Raw genomic sequence first — 21,521 nt, 5'->3', positions numbered from 1 at the left:
TTTCCGGGGGTGAATGCATATTTTGCAAATGATAGATCTGCTATCTTGAAAAGTAATATGACCCATAGTAGTTTACAAATATATTCAAGATAAGTATGAGGACAACAGAACTTAATACAGATTGATTAAATAGCCAACACTGTGTTTCCAGCTTACACACAGGAAGGGATTATAAAGCGCTAAAATGAATGTATAAAATACCAAAGGCAGTGCACATGCTATTAATCCAGGACTCCCAACAATCCCAGTTTTGGTGGGACAGTCCCTATTTTAGGGAGCTATTTGGTATCTCCATGCTTGGCATGAAATCAGCAAACTTCAGTCCTGCAATCTTTGTAGCTGAAAGTGCCTGTGGTGGCTGTCTGAGTAAACCACTAGAGGTGTTCTTAAGGACAAATGCCAACATGGCCTTTTCAGAGTTAACACTGCAGAGACACTCTTTGCAACTAAACTTCTACATGTAGCTGTAGTGGTCCTGGTGCTTTTAGAGGGTTTCTTGAAATTCCCTACAAACTTTCACCTGATGTAAGTTGACATCACAAGTAGGACAGGTCACTTACGTGTTGCATAATAGAATGGCAGAGTTATATAATTACTAAGTGTTCACACGGAGATCTATAATACTGTGTTTATTATTTAATTCGTTTTCTAGAAGCTTACCCTCATGTCCTTTAAGTGTAGAGATAACAGTGCAGCTGCCCTTCTCCAGTTTCAGCAGTGTGATTTGCCCAGAGAAATCTCCAACAAAGGCATATTTGGTGTCTTCATCATACCTGCAGGCATACTAGTTAAGAAGTAACTCAATCAATGCACCTACATAATAAAAACGATGCACAATGCCATTTCCAGGAAGTTACTGGGGAACATCAGTAAAGTAAGTGGAAAGGTGACAAAGGATTGATATAAATAACAACTAATAAAAATGTGCACGACTTAAAATGAGGGGGAGGTGGGGAGGTAGGGAAACGACAAAGATTATTTTGTCATTCTGTGGGTCATGTTTTACTATGAATATTAATAGAATGAGCAACAGGAAATTGGTGGCCAAACAATTTTAATCCTTGTCTTGGTCTCTAGAGAGAAAGATTTTTATTTTTTTAAATGACATTTAAAATGTAGCCAGAGAGCCCCACCAAATGTGTCATGATTAAGTCGGAAAAAACGCCAAATACTTCCACAAATGCTCTACAACAGGAAAATGTAACTATTTATTGCAATATTTTGTCTTTGTTTTTAGCAACCAGGAAGTACTTGACAGCTGTAAATCATTTGTTGCATCCTTTGTTGAAGAATACTGAACAATTGTTACACATACATACCCTAACAACAAATGTTTAAAATTTAAGCCAAAATAGATGGGTTGGAAAAGATAATAAAAATATACAAAAATAAATCTCAATGCGTGAAGAAACACCACACTTAGTTCGTTAACTTAGATTTTTCTCATTTGGTAGATAAAACTACTGAAACCGACCACCCCCCTGGCTCATTAACTACAAAGAAAAACTGCAGATTAAGTTTTCTCCCCTGTGTTCACACGAAAAGAGGCACAGGACTTGGTCGTCGAGTGTCTGGAACTAAAATCGGTCACTCGACTTCCCGAACGCCGGTCAACTTTGCGAACACCTGCTTCTTTTCACTGACCAGTCAGGAGAGCGCTATTCAGTAGTTTTGTTCCCACAAATTAGGGGAACAAATGCTACCCGTGACCCAGGGGTAAAGTTTGTGAATTTGTTTCGGTTTTTAGACTTCCCGAAATAGACCAACCGCTACCTTTGAAACTGTGGAACTAATTTGGGCATAGGATCTTGTGTGCAGTCGGTCAAATTATGACCACCATGGAAATCCCGAACCCCTGAACCAATATGGGTGATTTTTGTATATGTTGGTCCCCCAGATCAGGGCTATCAGGGGATATGACTTTTGTGGGGTTTCAAGGAACTTTCTGGGTTTTGCTGAAATGTATGTTTTTTTGCCTGGAGATAATTGAGTTTAGTACAATCCTTGACTCCATTATCTCCCAAGCATAGGGGAAGGATTATCCTATTTTATGTGCGAGGGTCCTGGACGTGAGAGCCAATGTACTTACAGTATGTATTTTGTCATAGTCCCCTCTCAGGTCCAGTGGGGAAAGCCCCTGGAATATGTCACTGTTAACCCCGTTCATGGGGACGTGCATATAAACCGGCCAGTTGGCCTGAATAAATGTATTCCTGTTGTACCCTTCATCTAGTCTAGGCTGATGTTTGGGTATATGTCTGATTTGCTTGGTGAATTTACTTGGATGCTGTACTTCTTCTGGAGAACGTTTAACCCCTTAAGGACCAAACTTCTGGAATAAAAGGGAAACATGACATGTCATGTGTCCTTAAGGGGTTAAATCAACACCCGAACTGCAAGCTATAATCACTCAGCTTCTAGCACTTCGGGAGGAAACAAATAAACGGGTATCTGAAATATCAGCGTTCGTTACAGTAGTATTCTTGAAGATTCAGCAAACATTTTTTTGTTACCTTTACCCCTTGGATAAGAAATCTCTCAAACAGGGTATACTCCAAAACATTTACTATTGAATGTGTCCTTTAGCCTCTTAAGCCATTTATATGTACCACTGTAAATAATGATTCTTAGTAAGTATGTACACATTAAAAAAAAAAAAAAAAAAAAGAGAGAAATAAATAAAGTGCCTTCCGTCAAACTATATTTAATAAAATAAATAGGTTTTACAGTTTGATAGAATTCACTCTCAGACAGTAATCCCAAGATTACTGCATGTTCGGTTACTAGCAATTACAAATTGAGTTACTGTATTATGTGGACAAGTTCTTTATTTCAATAGCTACAACAGTTGATCTTGTAAAGGGACATTATAGCGTAGCATTAGGAATATAAGCCTTTTTAACGCTATGGACCCTTGTCCAAATTTGTATTAAGCCCACCCCATTAAAATAAAAGAAACTGCCTTGGTGCTGCGAACGTCTCAGTCTGCCGTAACGTCACAAAGCAACCATGGCCTCCACTGGCTTAGTCCAAATCCAAAACTCCTCATAGAGGAGCATTGAGGATCGAATGTTTGTAAAATGAATGGAATATTTCTAGGTATGGACTTGAATTTTTTTTATTTTTTTTCATAATGCAGCAGCACACATCCACTTTACTACAAACTGTCAAAAGATGTTGACAATATAATGGTAGCATTAAAGTCTGGGCTTCTTAAACACACTTTGTGACAGTTTTGGGCTCAGTGAACACTATTATATTTACAGGCAGAGCATTTAAAATATTGCTGACTTGCTGTGAAACAGTAAATCGTGCTTTTTAATATTTGACTTAACTGCAAATAGATGAAAATCCACAACAGCAGATATTCCCATAATCAGGACAAATCCTTATAATCTAATGCATGTACATGTACAAACTATTCTAGACAAACTGCATTGCTTGCCTCAGACTACCAAAACCAGTTAGGTGATACCCTTAACTTGCTACAGTTATAAAAATCTAAAATATTGGAAATATGAATACCATCTGAAATATTCTTCTGATATTGTGACCTAACCACAGACATGAACTTGGCACAACACCTTAAACACGTATTAAGGATACTGGAGGCAGGATGCCCAGGAAGTGAAGCTGTGTCTTCCTACCAAGGAGCCACTCTGTGTGCACATCCATGTGATAAACTTATCGTGTCCTGTGCTAATCACCCACTCGGGACCCGGAGAGTAGATGATCTCAGTCACACGACTCTGGTGAGCTGGGATGGGTAAAGGAAATTGTTAAATTTGCATGGGCAGGTACAGAAAATAAAAAGGGAAATCAGGGAGGTAAAGCCACGTACCTGGATACGTCTTCACAAAGTTCATTTTATTGAAGTCGTCTGAGATCACAAATTCCTACAGGAAGAAACACAGAAGAGCTTAGCGACACCAAGGGTCTCCTTTAAGGAGGTCCAGCTAACTATCCATTATTTAATGTCATGGTGTGCTGTGCATCAAACAAGAATACAGACTATACGAAAATGCAATATATAAAGTTATCAACAGTTTGAGTCATACTCCAAAAAAACTTTACTTGCACAATGCAACAAAAAGCCATTATTTACTATATAGTACCACTGTAAACAGCTTTCCAACATATTATTAAATATTATTTACTGGTAACTTACGCAAGGGCCCAATATACAGACTTTTACTTTGACAAATAACCTAGCATTATCTAAATGTTGAGTGCAAAGTTGCCAGAGTTTTCAACCCTGAGGTCTTTAATTAGATCTATATCTCTGCAGAAATAGAAAGCATTTTGTGTCTGCATCCTGAATAATTAGTATTATTATCCAATGTAACTATTTTTAAAGACCTTTCAAGCATGAAAGATGAACTGGCCTTGGTGGGTTTCAAATCTGAAATTCTAATGTCCTGTACCTCAGTCTTTAAAGAGTTACTCTCACCTTGTTTAGCCAATAATTATTGCTCCAATATTAACACATGCCATTGTTACCTAGTCGCTTCCCCTTGCCTTTTCACTATATAACATGTTAACGTCGTCAAAAACCTCCCTTGAATCCAGTGCCAGATCAAGTTCTCATGATCTATTCCACACCTTCTTCCAAATCAAAATTTGTTGTTCCGTGATCCACTTAAATGCTTCTCGCTTAGAAGCATTGTTGCCTTAAGTGCATGTGAGGCGAGCAAATGTGCACATTCTTCCTATTAGGAGCGTTAAATGCTACACTGTGCATGTACATAGTGTGAGCACGTACAGGCGGTGAGATGAGCCGGGTGACCCACTCCCACTCCAAAAAGGCAGCTCTTAGAACAGATTTACTGCTCAAGACTCAATCTCTCCACCCTAATCAAGTCAGTTTTGCTCCCATCAGACAATTGTATGAGAACACATGAAGAGGGGTGGACTTGGTTTGGTGGTTGGTCTCGTCTGGTCTTTTCCCTGGACACAGAGAAGGCATTTGATCGGGTAGAATGCCCTTAAGGACTGAGCCAAATGTACACGCTGTGATCAAAATAAAACGTAAACTAAACCTGGAATTTGCGCTATATGTCTGTTCAGGCATAATTCACCTCTTTCATATTATGTGCACCCACACTTATTATATATCATTTTATTCAGGGGAAACCGGGCTTTCATTTAACATCAAATATTTAGGTATGAAACAAAATTTAATATGAATAAAATATTTTAAAAAAAAATGTTTTTAGTTGTGAATGTCATAATACTGCTTGCTTTTACTGCAATAAAAAAAACATTTGTATTCAGCGATGTCGCACGTGTAAAACAGCACCCCTATGTACAGGTTTTCTGGGGTTTTGAGAAGTTACAGGGTCAAATATAGCATGTTACATTTTTCAGTCTTTTCACATTGAAATTCGCCAGATTGGTTACGTTGCCTTTGAGACCGTATGGTAGCCCAGGAATGAGAATTACCCCCATGATGGCATACCATTTGCAATAGTAGACAACCCAATGTATAGCAAATAGGGTATGTCCAGTCTTTTTTAGTAGCCACTTGGTCACAAACACTGGCCAAATTTAGTGTTAATATTTGTGTGTGTGAAAAAAACTAATTTGAACTCCAATTAATACCTTGGGTTGTCTACTAATGCAAATGGTATGCCATGATGAGGTTATTTCACATTAATGGGCTACAGGATGGTCTCCAAAGGCAACACAGATCCATCAAACTAATCTGGCAAACTGAATTGAGCAAGCCCTATATTTACCCTGTAAGTTTCTAAAGCACCATAACACCTGTACATGGGGAGTATTGTTATACTCGGAAGACAAATATGAGTGTTTAAAACAGTAAAATGTATCACGACGATGAAATCACCAGTAAAAGTGCAGTTTTTTTTTTTTGTTTTTTTTTTAAATTCTTTATTTTTCTTAGTGCATAGAGTAACATTTTTGCTTGTGATGCCACGACAGCATGACAAACATATGGCAAAAATCACAGGTAAATACAGTGTCGTGACAAATGAAGAACTGCACATTTTTATGGTTTAAGTAAACAGGCTGAAACATAAGTTTGAGCTTAGGACCTGAGAGACTACAGGAGGAAACATAGACATATTAGCATATGATAAACAAGCTTGATGAATCATGGAAGATGTGTTTCTAGTGCAGGCTAACTAAAGGTCCAAGCTTAGCTCCTGAGTTGGTGCAAAGGTAAGAGATAACGGTGCTAGCAATCAAGGGTATCAACTATATGGTAGTTGGTTTTAAGGCTAACCAAAGTGGGTGCCAATATTAGTAGTAACTGTTGCTTGTGTTACGGTGCATGGAGTTAGAGTAAAACGTATTACCCAGATTGCCAGGTGAGTATATTTGGCAGTTATGGGTATGCAAGCTTAACAATACATGTTTGGCTGGTCTGTAATTGCTAGGCAATATCAACTGTGAGTTACATCGAGCCCATCAGTCTAATGTGCCGTATTAGTAGCGACTATAGAGCATGTTATGGTGCATATCAAAGGAAACATATACTGGCAAAACCTCTGGGTATGACAGATTGACGCTCTCGCTAACTAGTGGTAGTCTAGGTCAGCGAGTGCTGCAAATGTCCTTGTGAGTGTTCAGCCCACCCCACAGGGTGGAATTGTGCTGCGGCATGCGAGAACCAGTCCATGTGGCTTCGTAGGGGTGCTGCCTTGGTCTCTTTCGCTGTTGGGGGTCCTCCCGGCTACCCCTGTATGCTTGCCCTTACCAGCCAGGTGCTTGGCCCTCCGTGTTGCAGCTCCCATGTTGCACCTCCCAGATGAAGAGTGGGGGTGGCTGCTGGGTGTGTGGAGGGTTCGCAGCACTCTTTGGCTGTGTTCTGGTGCTTGGTTTCTTCCAGTGTGTTTTCCTGCGGGCGGAGGGCCTCTCCGTCTGCGGCGCCATCTTGGGGCTCTGTGCAGTTTAGGGGTAAGTCGCTTGCGGCTGGGTTGCTTTGGTTTCTCGTTGCTCCATTGTGTGCTCGGTTTATTCAGCCGTGCTCGGTGTTCTAGCTTCGTCCAGAAGGCTTCGAAGATAGCAGTTAGGTTGGCTGTATAGGCTGGCACTTCTATCTGGTGTTCCGGTTTCTCGCATGGTGTGCTTGCTGCCGCCATTTTGGTTGCGCCTTGTGATCGCCTACCCTGGTGCTGTGTTACCTCGGGTTGTAGGCTCTGCACAAAGCCACCTCTCCAGGCTCTTGTTGTGGACCGAGATGATCCCCATCGGTCCAGAGGGGGGGGGGGGTAGGAGGCGAAAGCCCCGAGGGGTCCCCATCCAGGTCAGTCAGCGCGGGGAGCAGCCGTCTCCCCGCTGCTCGATCTCCGGTGGGCCTCAGGGCACTTTGTCGGGTTCCCGGGGGGTACAGGCTTGGTTTTGGTGTCGGTCTATTGCCCCGGGTGTCCCAGACATGATATCTCCTCACAGCTGTGCGTTTGTGCTGTTCTTTGGGAGGGATTACCCCCGAAAAGTGCATTAGTATGCGGGAGCTGAGGTGTAGCACATCCGCTCAGCCTGGATGCTAGGCTCCGCCCCAAAAGTGCAGTTTTTGTGTAAAAAAAATAAATAAAAAATATATGAACGCTAACTTTAGCAAGCATTTGTGGCTAAGTGGCTACTACAAAAGGCTGGACATTCCCCATTTTGAATACCGTGGGTTATCTACTTTTACAAATGGTATGCCATGATGGGGTTAATTTTCATCCCTGGGCTGCTATACGGTCTCAAAGGCAACATAGGCCCAGCAAACCAATCTGGCAAATTTCAACGTGCAAACATGAAAAAGGGGAAAGCCCTACATTAGACCCCTGTACGTTTGCAAAAAAGCATAAAACCTGTACTTTGGGGGCACTGTTGTACTCAGGAGATGTTGCTGAACACATATTGGGATGTTCTTTGTCAGTAACACATAACAGGAACTCAGAATCCATGCCTAAAGTACAATGTGAGAGAAAAATAACAAAAAAATGACTACCCAAAAGTTTGACAAAGACTGGTGGTAGAATTAGTGCATGGAAAGTGTTGAAATACCCTAGGGTGTCTACTTTTCAAAAATATGGCTTGATGGTAAATAACAATGGCCGGCTTCACAAATGTCCCAAATAGGACATGGGTGCATGATGACCAGCTATGAAAATTCCAAGTTGGAAAACTGGAATGTGCACCCTCCAAATAAGGTCTTTTAGCCCCCAGAGAACCCCTATACATGGGGGGTTATCACTGTACTCAGGAGATGTTGCTGAACACATATTGGGGTGTTCTTTGCCAGTAACCCTTAAAGTTCTCCGTACATGTGTTTTTAAATTGCTATGTGCGTAAAAAAAAAAATCAGTTATTTTTAATTTGGCATAGATTGGAGGTAAAATGGTTGCATGAAAAGAGTCAAAATACCCCAAGTTTAATACTTGTTTAAAAAAAATAATAATAATAATAATAATAATAATAATAATAATATTATTTATATAATATATATATATATATATATAATTATTTTATTTTTTTGAGTACACACACACACACACACGTGAAGGGATATTCAGGGATTCCTGACAGATAGTGTTACAATGTAACTTGTTAATTTTGAAAATAAATGGTTTGGAAATAGCAAAGTGCTACTTGCACTTATAGCCCTATAACTTTCCAAAAAAACGCTAAGAACATGTTAACATTGGGCATTTCGAAACCCAGGACAACATTTTTTAACTATTTAGGATAGGTGTTTTTGTTTTTTTTCTTCAAATGTCTCTTTTTATTAAGGTTTTCTTTTTTTGCAGAAACACATATAACATTAGTACATCACATTGTCATAGCCAAGGTGGCTGTTTTTCCACATACATATACAGCTTGATGTCCTGATTGTGTGATATCATTGTATAGTGTAGTTAGTTGTGGGCTGAGTATCGACTCTAAACGTATATAATAGTAATTTGGAAACCCGTCTGGGCCAGGTGCCTTGTGTTTTGGTAAGGAAAGGATAGCCTTCCTCACTTCCTCTTCCGTAAACGTAGCATGCCACTTTGTTGCGTAGTCAGGCATGGTAGCTCTACCTTGTTAAGAAAGGTTTGAATAGTGAGGTTGTTGTGTGGAGGAGTCATCCCGTAGATTATAGAGTTTGGTGTAAAAGAGGGCTAGTTCGTCCACTATGTCAGCTGGATTGAAGATTTTTACATTGTGGCTAGAATTTATAAATGGTATTTCAGAGTGGGTATATCTCGTTTAGTTTGGCTGCTAGTAGTTTCCCTGCGCCTTGCTGCCTTGTGTGTAATAGCGCAGTTTAAAGGGACACTATAGTCACCTGAACAACTTCAGCTTAATGAGGTTGTTTAGGTGAGTGCTACAGCTACCCGGAGCCTTTTTCTTGTAAGCACTGTATTTTCTGAGAAAATGCAGTGTTTACATTGGAAGCTTGGAACACCTCTTGTTGCAGTCAATCAGACGGCCACCAGAGGGACTTCCGAGTTCAGAGGCCCTAAAAAGGCCTCTCGTCCGATGCATTCTGGGTGAATGCATCAGACGCGCTATCAGCACACAAAGCACTGTGAACGCGCTTTGTGTGCTGACAGCCTGTCAGCACTGCTGTGGGCGTGGCTTCAGCTGACAGCTGAAGCCGAACCCACAGGGATGCTGTCTGGCCACAATAGTGGTTGAAGGGGGGGGGGGGGACCTACTCTCCTCCCCCCCCCCCCCCCCCGGCCCTCACCCCTGAGCGGTGGGTGGGGGCCCTAAAAATAAGGGTGGCACATACTGCCCCCCCGGCCCCCACCCCTGTGCGGCGGGTGGGGGCCCTAAAATTATCAATAAGGGGGGACCTATTGTCCCCCCCCGGCCCCCACCCCTGTGCGGTGGGTGGGGGCCTTAAAATAAAAAATAAGGGGGGGCCATACTGCCGCCTCCCCCCCCCCCGGCCCCCACCCCTGTGCGGCGGGTGGGGGCCCTAAAATCAATAAGGGGGGACCTATTGCCCCCCCCCCGGCCCCCACCCCTGTGCGGCGGGTGGGGGCCCTAAAATTCACAATAAGGGGGGGGCCTACTGCCCCCCCCCCAGCCCCCACCCCTGAGCGGTGGGTGGGGGCCCTAAAATTCACAATAGGGGGGGGACCTACTGGTCCCCCCCCGGCCCCCACCCCTGTGCGGCGGGTGGGGGCCCTAAAATTCACAATAGGGGGGGGACCTACTGGTCCCCCCCCGGCCCCCACCCCTGTGCGGCGGGTGGGGGCCCTAAAATTCACAATAAGGGGGGGGACATACTGCCCCCCCCCGGCCCCCACCCCTGAGCGGTGGGTGGGGGCCCTAAAATTATCAATAGGGGGGGACCTATTGTTCCCCCCCCGGCCCCCACCCCTGAGCGGTGGGTGAGGGCCCTAAATACAAAGGGGGTGGGGACCCTAGTTAACACTCTCCCCCCCCCCCCCCCCCCCAAAAAAAATAACTTATCTCCCTACCTACCCCCCTCACCCTAAAAATAATGAAGGGGGACCCTTTAACTAAAAACCTGTAATGAAAAGAAAAATAAGATAAAAACAACTTACCATTCGATGTTTTCTTTCTTCTAAAATCTCCTTTCTTCAGCCCCAAAAAAGGCCAAATAAAAATCCATAATAACCGACGCAATAAAAAAAAAAAAAAAAAACCCGAGCGCAAAAAAAATAATCCATCTTCACCCATGGAGGGCTCCGCGCAGACTGAGCTCCGCAGGGCGGGGGAAGGCTTATAAAGCCTTGCCCCGCCCTGCAATTAGGCTAAGAACACTCTGATTGGTGGGTTTAAGCCAATCAGAGTGCTCTTTGTCATTTTACAAGCGTGGGAAAGTTCTTTGGAATTTTCCCACGCTTGTAAAATGACACAGAGCAATGTGATTGGATGGATTTCAAGCCATCCAATCACATTGCTCTGTGTCATTTTACAAGCGTGGGAAAATTCCAAAGAACTTTCCCACGCTTGTAAAATGACAAAGAGCACTCTGATTGGCTTAAACCCACCAATCAGAGTGTTCTTAGCCTAATTGCAGGGCGGGGCAAGGCTTTATAAGCCTTCCCCCGCCCTGCGGAGCTCAGTCTGCGCGGAGCCCTCCATGGGTGAAGATGGATTATTTTTTTTGTGCTCGGGTTTTTTTTTTTTTTTTTTTTATTGCGTCGGTTATTATGGATTTTTATTTGCCCTTTTTTGGGGCTGAAGGCCGGGGGGTGATAATTTTAGGGCCCCCACCCACCGCTCAGGGGTGGGGGCCGGGGGGGGGACAATAGGTCCCCCCCTATTGATAATTTTAGGGCCCCCACCCACCGCTCAGGGGTGGGGGCCGGGGGGGGCAGTAGGTCCCCCCCCTTATTGTGAATTTTAGGGCCCCCACCCGCCGCACAGGGGTGGGGGCCGGGGGGGGGACAGTAGGTCCCCCCCCTATTGTGAATTTTAGGGCCCCCACCCACCGCTCAGGGGTGGGGGCCGGGGGGGGGCAGTAGCCCCCCCCCCTTATTGTGAATTTTAGGGCCCCCACCCGCCGCACAGGGGTGGGGGCCGGGGGGGGACAGTAGACAGTAGGTCCCCCCCCTATTGTGAATTTTAGGGCCCCCACCCACCGCTCAGGGGTGGGGGCCGGGGGGGGGCAGTAGCCCCCCCCTTATTGTGAATTTTAGGGCCCCCAAACGCCGCACAGGGGTGGGGGCCGGGGGGGGACAGTAGGTCCCCTCCCTATTGTGAATTTTAGGGCCCCCACCCACCGCTCAGGGGTGGGGGCCGGGGGGGGGGGGGGACAGTAGGTCCCCCCCTTATTTTTTATTTTAGGGCCCCCACCCGCCGCACAGGGGTGGGGGCCGGGGGGGGGGGGACAGTAGGTCCCCCCCTATTGTGAATTTTAGGGCCCCCACCCACCGCTCAGGGGTGGGGGCCGGGGGGGGACAGTAGGTCCCCCCTTATTGATATAGTTTTAGAAAGCGAGCTGAGCTGTCAGTCAGACAGCTCAGCTCGCGAACGCGCATTCCGCGCACATGCGCGGTAAAGCGCTCAAGTTCTTCATAGGGCGGCTGTCAATGCCGCTCTATGAAGAACGCGATTGGTGCAGCGCGAAGCCGCGCATGCGCACCACATCGCCCTCTCCATTGGGCCCCGCGATTTCGTCATTTTGACGAAAAAGGGGGCGCGGCCTGGCTGGGAGCTCGGCGCTGGAACGGAGGTAAGTTTTTAATATAAAAACACCTCGAATTTTTTTTTAATTAAATGTAAGTTCATATAAAAGCAAGAAGGAAGGCTGGGGGACCTGTCTTTCTTGCTTTTATATGTAGACTATAGAGTCCCTTTAAGGGCTCTCTCGCTGCCTTTCCGTTTCTTGTAGTGATATGGCACGAAGCTTGTGTTGTATGCTGGTAATCTGTTGTATGGTATCTTGAGAAAAAACATTTAATGGCGAGAAAAACGGTATATAATATGTGTGGGCACAGTAAATGATTAAGAGGAAAATTAAAGCTAAACACAAACACCGCAGAAATGTAAAAAGAGCCATGGCCCTTAACGGTAAGAAAATTGAAAAACAGTCTGGTCACTAAGGGGTTAAAGTTAACATCTAATTAAAAATGAAACCATTTTGTTTTCATGCAGGCTGTGCCAGTCACAGCCAGAGGAGGTGTGGCTAGGGCTGCATAAACAGACAAAAGTGATTTAACTCCTAAATGGCAATGAATTGAGCAGTGAAATTTCAGAGGCATAATCTATACACCAGAACTGCTTCATTAAGGTAATGTGGTTTCTGTAAATGGACTGTAAATGGACTACAGTGCCCCTTTAAATTAACCTTCTCAATGCAGTAGATAAAAACAAAACCCCCCAAACCAATGTTGGGGGGGGGGGGGGGGGGTAAAATTGAGAATAATAACATGAAATAGAGAATATTCTTTAATAAAATACTTACAATAAAAATATACTCACCACAATTGCCCCATTATCTTGTCCCACAAATATCTTCCTGCTGTCATGATGGTACCGCAGTGCTGAGCAAGGAGCTGGAAGAAGGGTCATAGAAATCTGACATGTAAAATGAACGCACATGGATTTATTCACTAAACAGAAATAGCCAGACTGTGTGTATATCTGAATGGCAACGGAATGTTTCCAAATCAGCGATTATAGCTTCAATTGTGCCGGTCTTTAGTGTATGAACCACCAAGAGTTAGTCACTAGACTGGGGATTGCTGGGATCGGCATATTTTAGGATGCCATTTCCAAGCTAATTATAGAAGAATTTTTCAAGCTGGCTGATTTTGACCTAAACATGACATTTACAGATTAATTTAGATTTCAGTAAAATACCCTGTAAATAAGTGTATAGCCTCTTTAACCACCCTCACAAAACCAAGTAAATACTGAAAAATAAAATGTCGTTAATTAGTAAAGCATAATACAACTTCAAAGTTACATTTCAACCAAATAGAAATATTAAGAGGTTTACATCGGATAGTGTGAAAAGATTAGAAAATGGAAGAAGAAAGAGACCTCTCAAGTGAATATCAGCTTAAGGTGGCTTTTGTTTCTCGTTTCATATATTATTATAGATTTCAGGGATACGCAGCACCATCTATTTAAAGACATAGTCAGGGATCAGGTAGATCGGTTGTTTTCTCCAGGCTGTTCGGATTCTTATAACAGTACTAATTGCAAACAAAGATTTAGTACTCTCTTTCTATTGACCCGACGGGGTATAAAGTACACTGTAATGAATATGAAACCAGGAAGAAAGAACTTAAGACTTTTCATTTTTTTGCAGACTGAACTGAAACCCGAAGCCAGTTTGTTACATATACAAGTTGCATTTATCTAACACAAATTCACAATTCAGGAGGATGGTTAGAAGCTTGAAACTTGTACAGTTGACATATAAAGGGATCTTGTGGGTTTTATCCCAGCTGTTTACACTCATTCACAAATGGCAGGTCTTATTTAAAAGATGCTACTTTGTGCTGCAGATGTAAAGGCATTTAGATTTAGAGATTTATATATTTTTTTGGTTTTAACCCCTTAAGGACACATGACATGTGTGACATGTCATGATTCCCTTTTATTCCAGAAGTTTGGTCCTTAAGGGGTTAAACTTGCTAGTGGTCAGATGTGTGCTAGTGGTCACAAAGACATAAGATCATTTCCTTTGCCTGAATTCACAATGAAAAGGCCAAATGAATTTTAGTAAGTATTGTTTACAAAGTACGGTAAGTGATATATGATGTGCTGCCTTTCTCACTGGGGAGTCACCTACTCCAGACAAAAGACACTTCTCTACTTGCCTGATAAGGTGTGATAAATGCTTGGCCAATACTGCCCGCTGTCTCTTTTCAGCCATACTCGCAATGTTCTAAAGAAATAAAAATATTCACATCGATTATATTCCAACAAAAAACACACTTTGAAATATGCATAACATTAGCCGTGATGGCCTAAATAAAATAATGAGGCGTTGGGAGGGAATTTATACAGTACCCAATATCAGGGATGTGGAAATTTAAGAAATATGTACATGTCCAAGAGTATAAAGTGGTAGCCCAATTTACTTGTCCTGACACACAAAATAATTTAATTGGAAAAAGTTTGGGGACCCTGCTTTGACCTGGACATTGCCAGAGTAATTCATTAAAAAGGGACACTATAGGCACCAGACAAATTCAGCTCATTGAAATGGTTTGGGTATGGTGTCCCTATTGCACTTAGTGCTGCAATGTAAAATAATGCAGTTTTAGAGAAACTGCAATGTTTACATTGCAGTACTAAGACTGCATCTATTGGCTGTCTACCAGAGAGATGCTTCTGAAATGTTACCGGATTTTTGGTCTGCTGCCGCAGCTATTTCCCCATAGAAAAGTATTGATTCAATGCTTTTCTATGAGAAGGCCTAATGCTCCTTCATGCTTAGCTTTTCTGGTGAATTTTCATGGATCCCTGGTAGTCCCGTGGGGTAATATTTTTCCTGTGTAGCAGGGGTCCTGGATCCCTGGTGGTCTAGTGGGGGAGCATAAGGTGTGCACTTCCAGCTGATGCAGACCTCAGTAATCGCTCCCGGCACTGAGTCAGAGTACATGCTGAGAAGTACAGCAGCTGCACACTGACTCACTAAAAAGCACTGCATCACAAGGGTGCTATTACTAAAGTCTACCTGCCGGAGGTACATAACACGTTCCTTGGCCTGACCTGTCCTCCCTCCCTATAGCGGTCTTCCCCGGTCTCGTGCCCCCCCACCAAAAAAAAAATTAAAAACTGTCTACACAGCACGTAGAAATATATTGATCCTAACGACAGGCACGATACAAATCCCTGGAGATACATCTGAAAAAATACCAAATATGGAGTTTGTTTGTTCACCAGCATGGGAATTGTGGAGAATCAACAATGGAGCAGTGAATTATGTGTCAAAATAGCTGGATTTGGAAAATAAATCAAAAGCTGAATTTTTCAAGCTTGACAATTTTTGTAATTCCCTTGTTAATTCTCCATAATTGCTGGTTTATCTAATAAATGTCAGTATATCAGAACATTTTGTTGTGTGTATGAACAGGTATATTGGTATATTAAATACCCACCAGTGCTCAGGTGTGTGACCTACTTTGCATTAAAGCATAATATATAAACACTAGAAGTCATTGCTGTCACCTTCCCCGGCTAACCTGCCCATGTATCCGCAATGGTCTGCTTAAAGCCACCACCCCTGTAAACTGGCCAGGGCTAGCTTTATTGTAGAGTCCTTGCATGTCGTCGTTGTCCCTTTTTATTTTATTTTATTTTTTTTAAGACATTTAGCATTACAGACTTTCAAGAAGACCCAGGAAGCCAAATGCCATTATCATTCACACACTAGTCACCCAGAACCAAAGGCCTGTGAAAACCACTTCCTACAGTGGAGTGGCAGTGACAAAAAAAAGGATCCTGCAGGTCCCTAGGAAGGTAACCACCTTTATGCTTCACAAAGAGATGAATAATGTGGTTAAGCAAAAATTCATGTTTCTAAGGCCTTGGTATAACCCGTGGGCGGCTTTATGATTAATCCTGCTCTGATAATGGCTGTAACTACCTATGCATTCCTTCCTACGCCTTGCCTGCACTTTCTCTAGACTCCAATAATTTTGTTTACTTAAGTTTAATTATATTTCCTTTCATGATCTACCAAGCGCTAAAAATGCTAGATCTCAGCTCACAAGCAGGGTCCTTTACTAATCTTCATACACCATAGTATCTATCCATTTCTCCCAAATTGTAGAGCACTGCTGGATAACTTGACTCTAAAATTAGAACAAAAAGGCATTCATAAAACGCTAGAGCATGTTTAAAAGTTCATGGTAACAAAAAGGAAAAAAGTGTAAATGAGAAAAAGAAAAAAAAAAAAAAAGTGAACGTGTCCTCCAAGTAAAGGAATAGTATTCCCAATCACAGGGGTTAAAGGGACACTATAGTCACTCAGACCACTTCAGCTCAATGAAGTGGTCTGGGTGCCAGGTCAGAGAAACTGCTATGTTTACATTTGGGGTTAAGCCAGCCTCCAGTGGCTGTCTTCCGGACAGCCACTAGAGGCGCATCTGCAACGCTGGAGGCATATTATGCCTCCATCACGCAGAGCGTCCATAGGAAAACATTGAAAAATGCTTTCCTATGGACACTTTGAATGTGCGCGTGGCACTGCCCCCTTCAGCACCACGGAATGGGGACCCTGAAGGTGGGGGCACCCTCAGGGTACTATAGTGTCAGGAAAACCGATTTGTTTTCCTGACACTATAGTGATCCTTTAATGTCTTAGGCCATGAAAATGGAAATTAAAACTAGAGAAATTAAAGGGCCAATATAGGCAAACAGACCATCTCATTGAAGTGGTCTGGGTGCATTGTCCGTGTCCCCTTAACCTTTCAGTTTTAGAGAAACTGCAGTGTTTCTATTGTAGAGTTAAGACTGCCTCTGGTGATGGTCTACCAGACAGGTGCTAGATGCGCTTTCTGCCGCTTCACGGAGTTTGACTCTGTGAAATGACACAGGAGGTTCTCACTCTTTAAATGAGGACATCATGCATTTTCAAATCCTCCACAGGAAAGCATTCACTCCATGCTTTCCTATGGGAAGGCCAAATGCATGCAGCACTCACCACATTAGAAATCCCCTTGGCGTTGACGTCGGAGTTCTTTAACTTTCGAGAATCGTGGGGGAGGCGCAGAGGAACACTTTAGTGTGAGGAATACAAAGCTATATTTCTAACACTACAGTGTTCCTTTAATAAAATAAAATTTGGAAAAAAAATGAAAAGCCCATAGCGAACATTTAGTGAGCTTTTCGCTTTTGCATACATTTCACATGTGAAAATTCCAGTTTTAAGTGCCAGTAAAATCTGAATTTACTTCCTGGAAAGTACGGCCAAATTGCAGTCTGCTGTCAGAAATGAAACTATTCAGTTGTCTTTCACAATTAAGGCAGCTAAACAGTCATACCCATTATAAATCAAATGATCTTTGTTCTTTTAGTAATTTTACCTTCACTGTTCAATTCAAAAATTGAAAAAAGAAAACAACCACAAACCATTATTAAATCTTATTAAATAGTAATGTTGCCAGCGAGGGGAGGGAAGGAGTGTTTGTATTTTTTTTACACCAATGTGCAATGGAGGGAGCACGAACAGGAAGGGAGGGGAGGGGCCTTATGTCGGCAGTGTGCAGCACAGGCTTAAAATAGAAGTATTTTATGCACAGAACTAACATTAGTCAGCCCGGAAAAGAGGGGGCAACCAGCCCCAAACACACAATTATAAATATCTCATTATGTGCAGCATTTCAAGCTGAAACACTGCACATACTGACTCCGATCACCACGAACACTTTAAAACCACTGAAGTGGTCATGGTGACTGGAGTAACCCTTTAACTCTTGTTTGGGGCTGGCTACTGACATACTAATGACACTGCTGGAGATGCAGTAACACCTCTGAGAGCAATATAAAATATCTTGGTATGTGCAGAGCTGCGTATTGAAAAGCTGCACCTACAGACTCCAAGCACCATGACCACTTCAAAACACTAAAGTGGTCAGGATGCTTAGAGTAACCTTTTAAGGTGAGCTGTTAATTGTGTGTACATAGATTTGCAGAATAACAATGGGATTAAGGTAGTTTTCTGAACTATGTATATTTATTTAGTTCAATTAACTTGAATTAATGAAATTTACCAAAAAATTTTATATTGCAAGAAAAACCACAGCCTCATGCTACATAACTAATCCATATTTCATGCTGAACAATCTTTGAGCAATTATGTATCTTAAATAAAAGACTATTGTTAGATAAGATTTTTATTTAAAGCACTTCATTCAAAGAAACCCAATGTAAACTTTAAAATAAGAAAACTCCAATTTAAATGAAATGTAAAAAATAATCATTAATTTTTGTCCACCTCACTTATGAAAAATGGTTAGATCACACTTTTTTTCCAACGCTGGTTCTGTGAACAAGAGCCCAATTTAATCTAAAGAAACAAAAATGTACAGTGCCTACAGCAAATTCGACAAAAAAAAAAAAAAGTAGATCATGAGAGGGGTGAGGGGTTAAGTGTGGTCCCTTGTCTCACATGTTATGATGAACACAAGAGATCCTTGTTCACTGAAAATAAAAGTACAACACCCCCTTTTATTAGGAACCTCTTGATATTAGTAAGTAGTTCTGAAAACAACTATTAGCACTGAATGAACATTGTGATCACGGATTCCATGCTAAAGAGAAGCTATAGACAAACAAGATAAAGGACTAAATGAAAAGGGAGCCAGGGTGCTGTGATGTAATGAATCAGCTCCAAGAGGCTTGTGAAATGTAGAATTGTTGGTCAATGTTGCATAAAGTCTTAATTGCTGTATTATGCATAGCTTTAATGATGCTGTATTTGTCACATTGAGAAATGGACCTCTGCTGTGGTTGCTGAATAGTAGTTGGTTGTAAAGCACAGCCTGGGAGAAAATTGATTAAATAAGCTAAATAGGGCATGTTAGGATTGAATGCCAGGATATGATAATAATGGAATTCAAGTTAGTGTATTTTTGAAGAACATAGAAGTTAAATAGAAACCATTAAACAACACGTTTTTCTTGTACTTTAGCTAACTTGTTAGTAATTGTTGGTTACAAGCACAATGTGATTACACTCATAACAAAGGAGCATTCTTAAAGGGACATCTAATTGAATTGGCTATAATGCCTGGCATCCTCTGGCACTGTCTCTCCCTTCAATATTAAAGGGCCACAATAGGCACCCAAACCGCTTCTCATTAAAAATTGATCTGGGTACAGTGTCCCTGTCCCATTAACCCAGCAGAATAAAACATTGCAGTGTTTATATTGCAGAGTCAAGACTGCCTCTTGTGGTTGTGTACAAGACAGCAACTAGAGGCTCTTCCTGCTTTACAGAGTTTTACTCTTTGAAACAACGCTGGATGTTTTCACTCTTTGCATGAGGACATCAAGCATGTTTAAATCTCCCATGGGATAGCATCGGTACCATGCTTTCCTATGGGGCAAGTTTAAGGCGCATGCCGTTTATACGCATTAGGTTTCCCCCTCGGTGCTGATGTCAGAGGAGGCAAAGAGGAAGCCAGTGGGAATAAGATGAGTGAATTCAGAGTGGAGACACGGCGTCTGTACCCCCGGCTGCGGTGGAGACACAATGTGTACCCCCGGCTGCGGTGGAGACACAATGTGTACCCCCGGCTGCGGTGGAGACACAATGTGTACCCCCGGCTGCGGTGGAGACACAATGTGTACCCCCGGCTGCGGTGGAGACACAATGTGTACCCCCGGCTGCGGTGGAGACACAATGTGTACCCCCGGCTGCGGTGGAGACACAATGTGTACCCCCGGCTGCGGTGGAGACACAATGTGTACCCCCGGCTGCGGTGGAGACACAATGTGTACCCCCGGCTGCGGTGGAGACACAATGTGTACCCCCGGCTGCGGTGGAGACACAAAGTGTACCCCCGGCTGCGGTGGAGACACAAAGTGTACCCCCGGCTGCGGTGGAGACACAAAGTGTACCCCCGGCTGCGGTGGAGACACAAAGTGTACCCCCGGCTGCGGTGGAGACACAAAGTGTACCCCCGGCTGCGGTGGAGACACAATGTGTACCCCCGGCTGCGGTGGAGACACAATGTGTACCCCCGGCTGCGGTGGAGACACAATGTGTACCCCCGGCTGCGGTGGAGACACAATGTGTACCCCCGGCTGCGGTGGAGACACAATGTGTACCCCCGGCTGCGGTGGAGACACAATGTGTACCCCCGGCTGCGGTGGAGACACAATGTGTACCCCCGGCTGCGGTGGAGACACAATGTGTACCCCCGGCTGCGGTGGAGACACAATGTGTACCCCCGGCTGCGGTGGAGACACAATGTGTACCCCCGGCTGCGGTGGAGACACAATGTGTACCCCCGGCTGCGGTGGAGACACAATGTGTACCCCCGGCTGCGGTGGAGACACAATGTGTACCCCCGGCTGCGGTGGAGACACAATGTGTACCCCCGGCTGCAGTGGAGACACGGTGTGTACCCTCGGCTGCAGTGGAGACACGGTGTGTACCCTCGGCTGCAGTGGAGACACGGTGTGTACCCCCGGCTGCAGTGGAGACAAGGTGTGTACCCCCGGCTGCAGTGGAGACAAGGTGTGTCCCCCGGCTGTAGTGGAGACAAGGTGTGTACCCCGGCTGTAGTGGAGACACGGTGTGTACCCCCAGCGTCATCAGTGTGAGTGAGTGACAGCTGCCGCCCGCCTCTCCCTGCAGTCAGGACATTATCACTCACCGGTCCTCGCAGGCCGTGATGACGCCGTCCTCGCGCGGGATGAAGCTGGCGGAGGTCACGTGCTCCCGGTGCCCGGGGATCTTGGTGAGGAGTGCAGGGCCGTGAGGGGACCGGGAGTGGATCTCAGCCGCCATCGCTGATCATGTGACCGGGACAGCAGCAGCGACCGTAATTGAGGGTATAGCGGCGCCCGCCGTCTCTCCGAGGACGAGATGACTACCGTATATACACTAATAGCCGGGGCTGGTATAGCAGGAGAGGGATAGAGTGACAGGTTCATGAATACAGCGTTATATCTTATTAAATGTTCCACATTGGACAATGATCTCTCTTCTAACACTGTATGGGATTAAAATGCAACTATCTTCATTAATACAATTATTTTACATGTATGAGTGACACAGTTATCTGCACATACAGATATATATTTTAATTGTGTGTTGGCGGCTAGTTGCACACCCAGCACACATGATATTGGCTGCCATGTACTCTGTTCCGGCTGACTAATGTCAATTTTGTGCATAAAAAAAGTCTGTTATTCAGCATGCACTGCACTCTGCCGACAGACATAGTTTATCCCTGAGCCTGAAGAGTAGAAACCGAAATCTATTGTGTCTCCTCTCTGATAGAATACCTCCCTCCTACCTATCCCTCTGCTATTTTTTTTTAATTCCCCATACTTCCTCCTCCCTCCCACTGCTTCTCCTCTTGCAGTTCAGAGCATGCACATGCGCTCTGAGCTGGTAAAATGGTC

The 21,521-nt window shown here is 43.8% G+C and overlaps 1 protein-coding gene across 1 annotated transcript in view; it reads right to left on the bottom strand.

Moving 5' to 3' along the window:
• Positions 1-20,939, bottom strand: part of WDFY1 (WD repeat and FYVE domain containing 1) — a 36,272-nt gene extending 15,333 nt beyond the window's left edge. The window contains exons 1-6 of the mRNA XM_063442449.1: positions 20,768-20,939; positions 14,253-14,320; positions 12,904-12,977; positions 3,842-3,896; positions 3,607-3,757; positions 661-773 (exon numbers count right to left, since the gene is read on the bottom strand). Coding sequence (XP_063298519.1) covers positions 661-773; positions 3,607-3,757; positions 3,842-3,896; positions 12,904-12,977; positions 14,253-14,320; positions 20,768-20,901 — 595 coding nt within the window. The 5' untranslated portion in view covers positions 20,902-20,939. The remainder of the gene's footprint in view (positions 1-660; positions 774-3,606; positions 3,758-3,841; positions 3,897-12,903; positions 12,978-14,252; positions 14,321-20,767) is intronic.
• Positions 20,940-21,521: the final 582 nt, after the last annotated feature.

This window comes from Pelobates fuscus, chromosome 2, assembly GCF_036172605.1.
Source record: "Pelobates fuscus isolate aPelFus1 chromosome 2, aPelFus1.pri, whole genome shotgun sequence".
Taxonomy (NCBI): Eukaryota; Metazoa; Chordata; class Amphibia; order Anura; family Pelobatidae; genus Pelobates; species Pelobates fuscus.
Note: the sequence above shows the minus strand (reverse complement) of the source record. Positions and strands in the feature narration are given on the sequence as shown.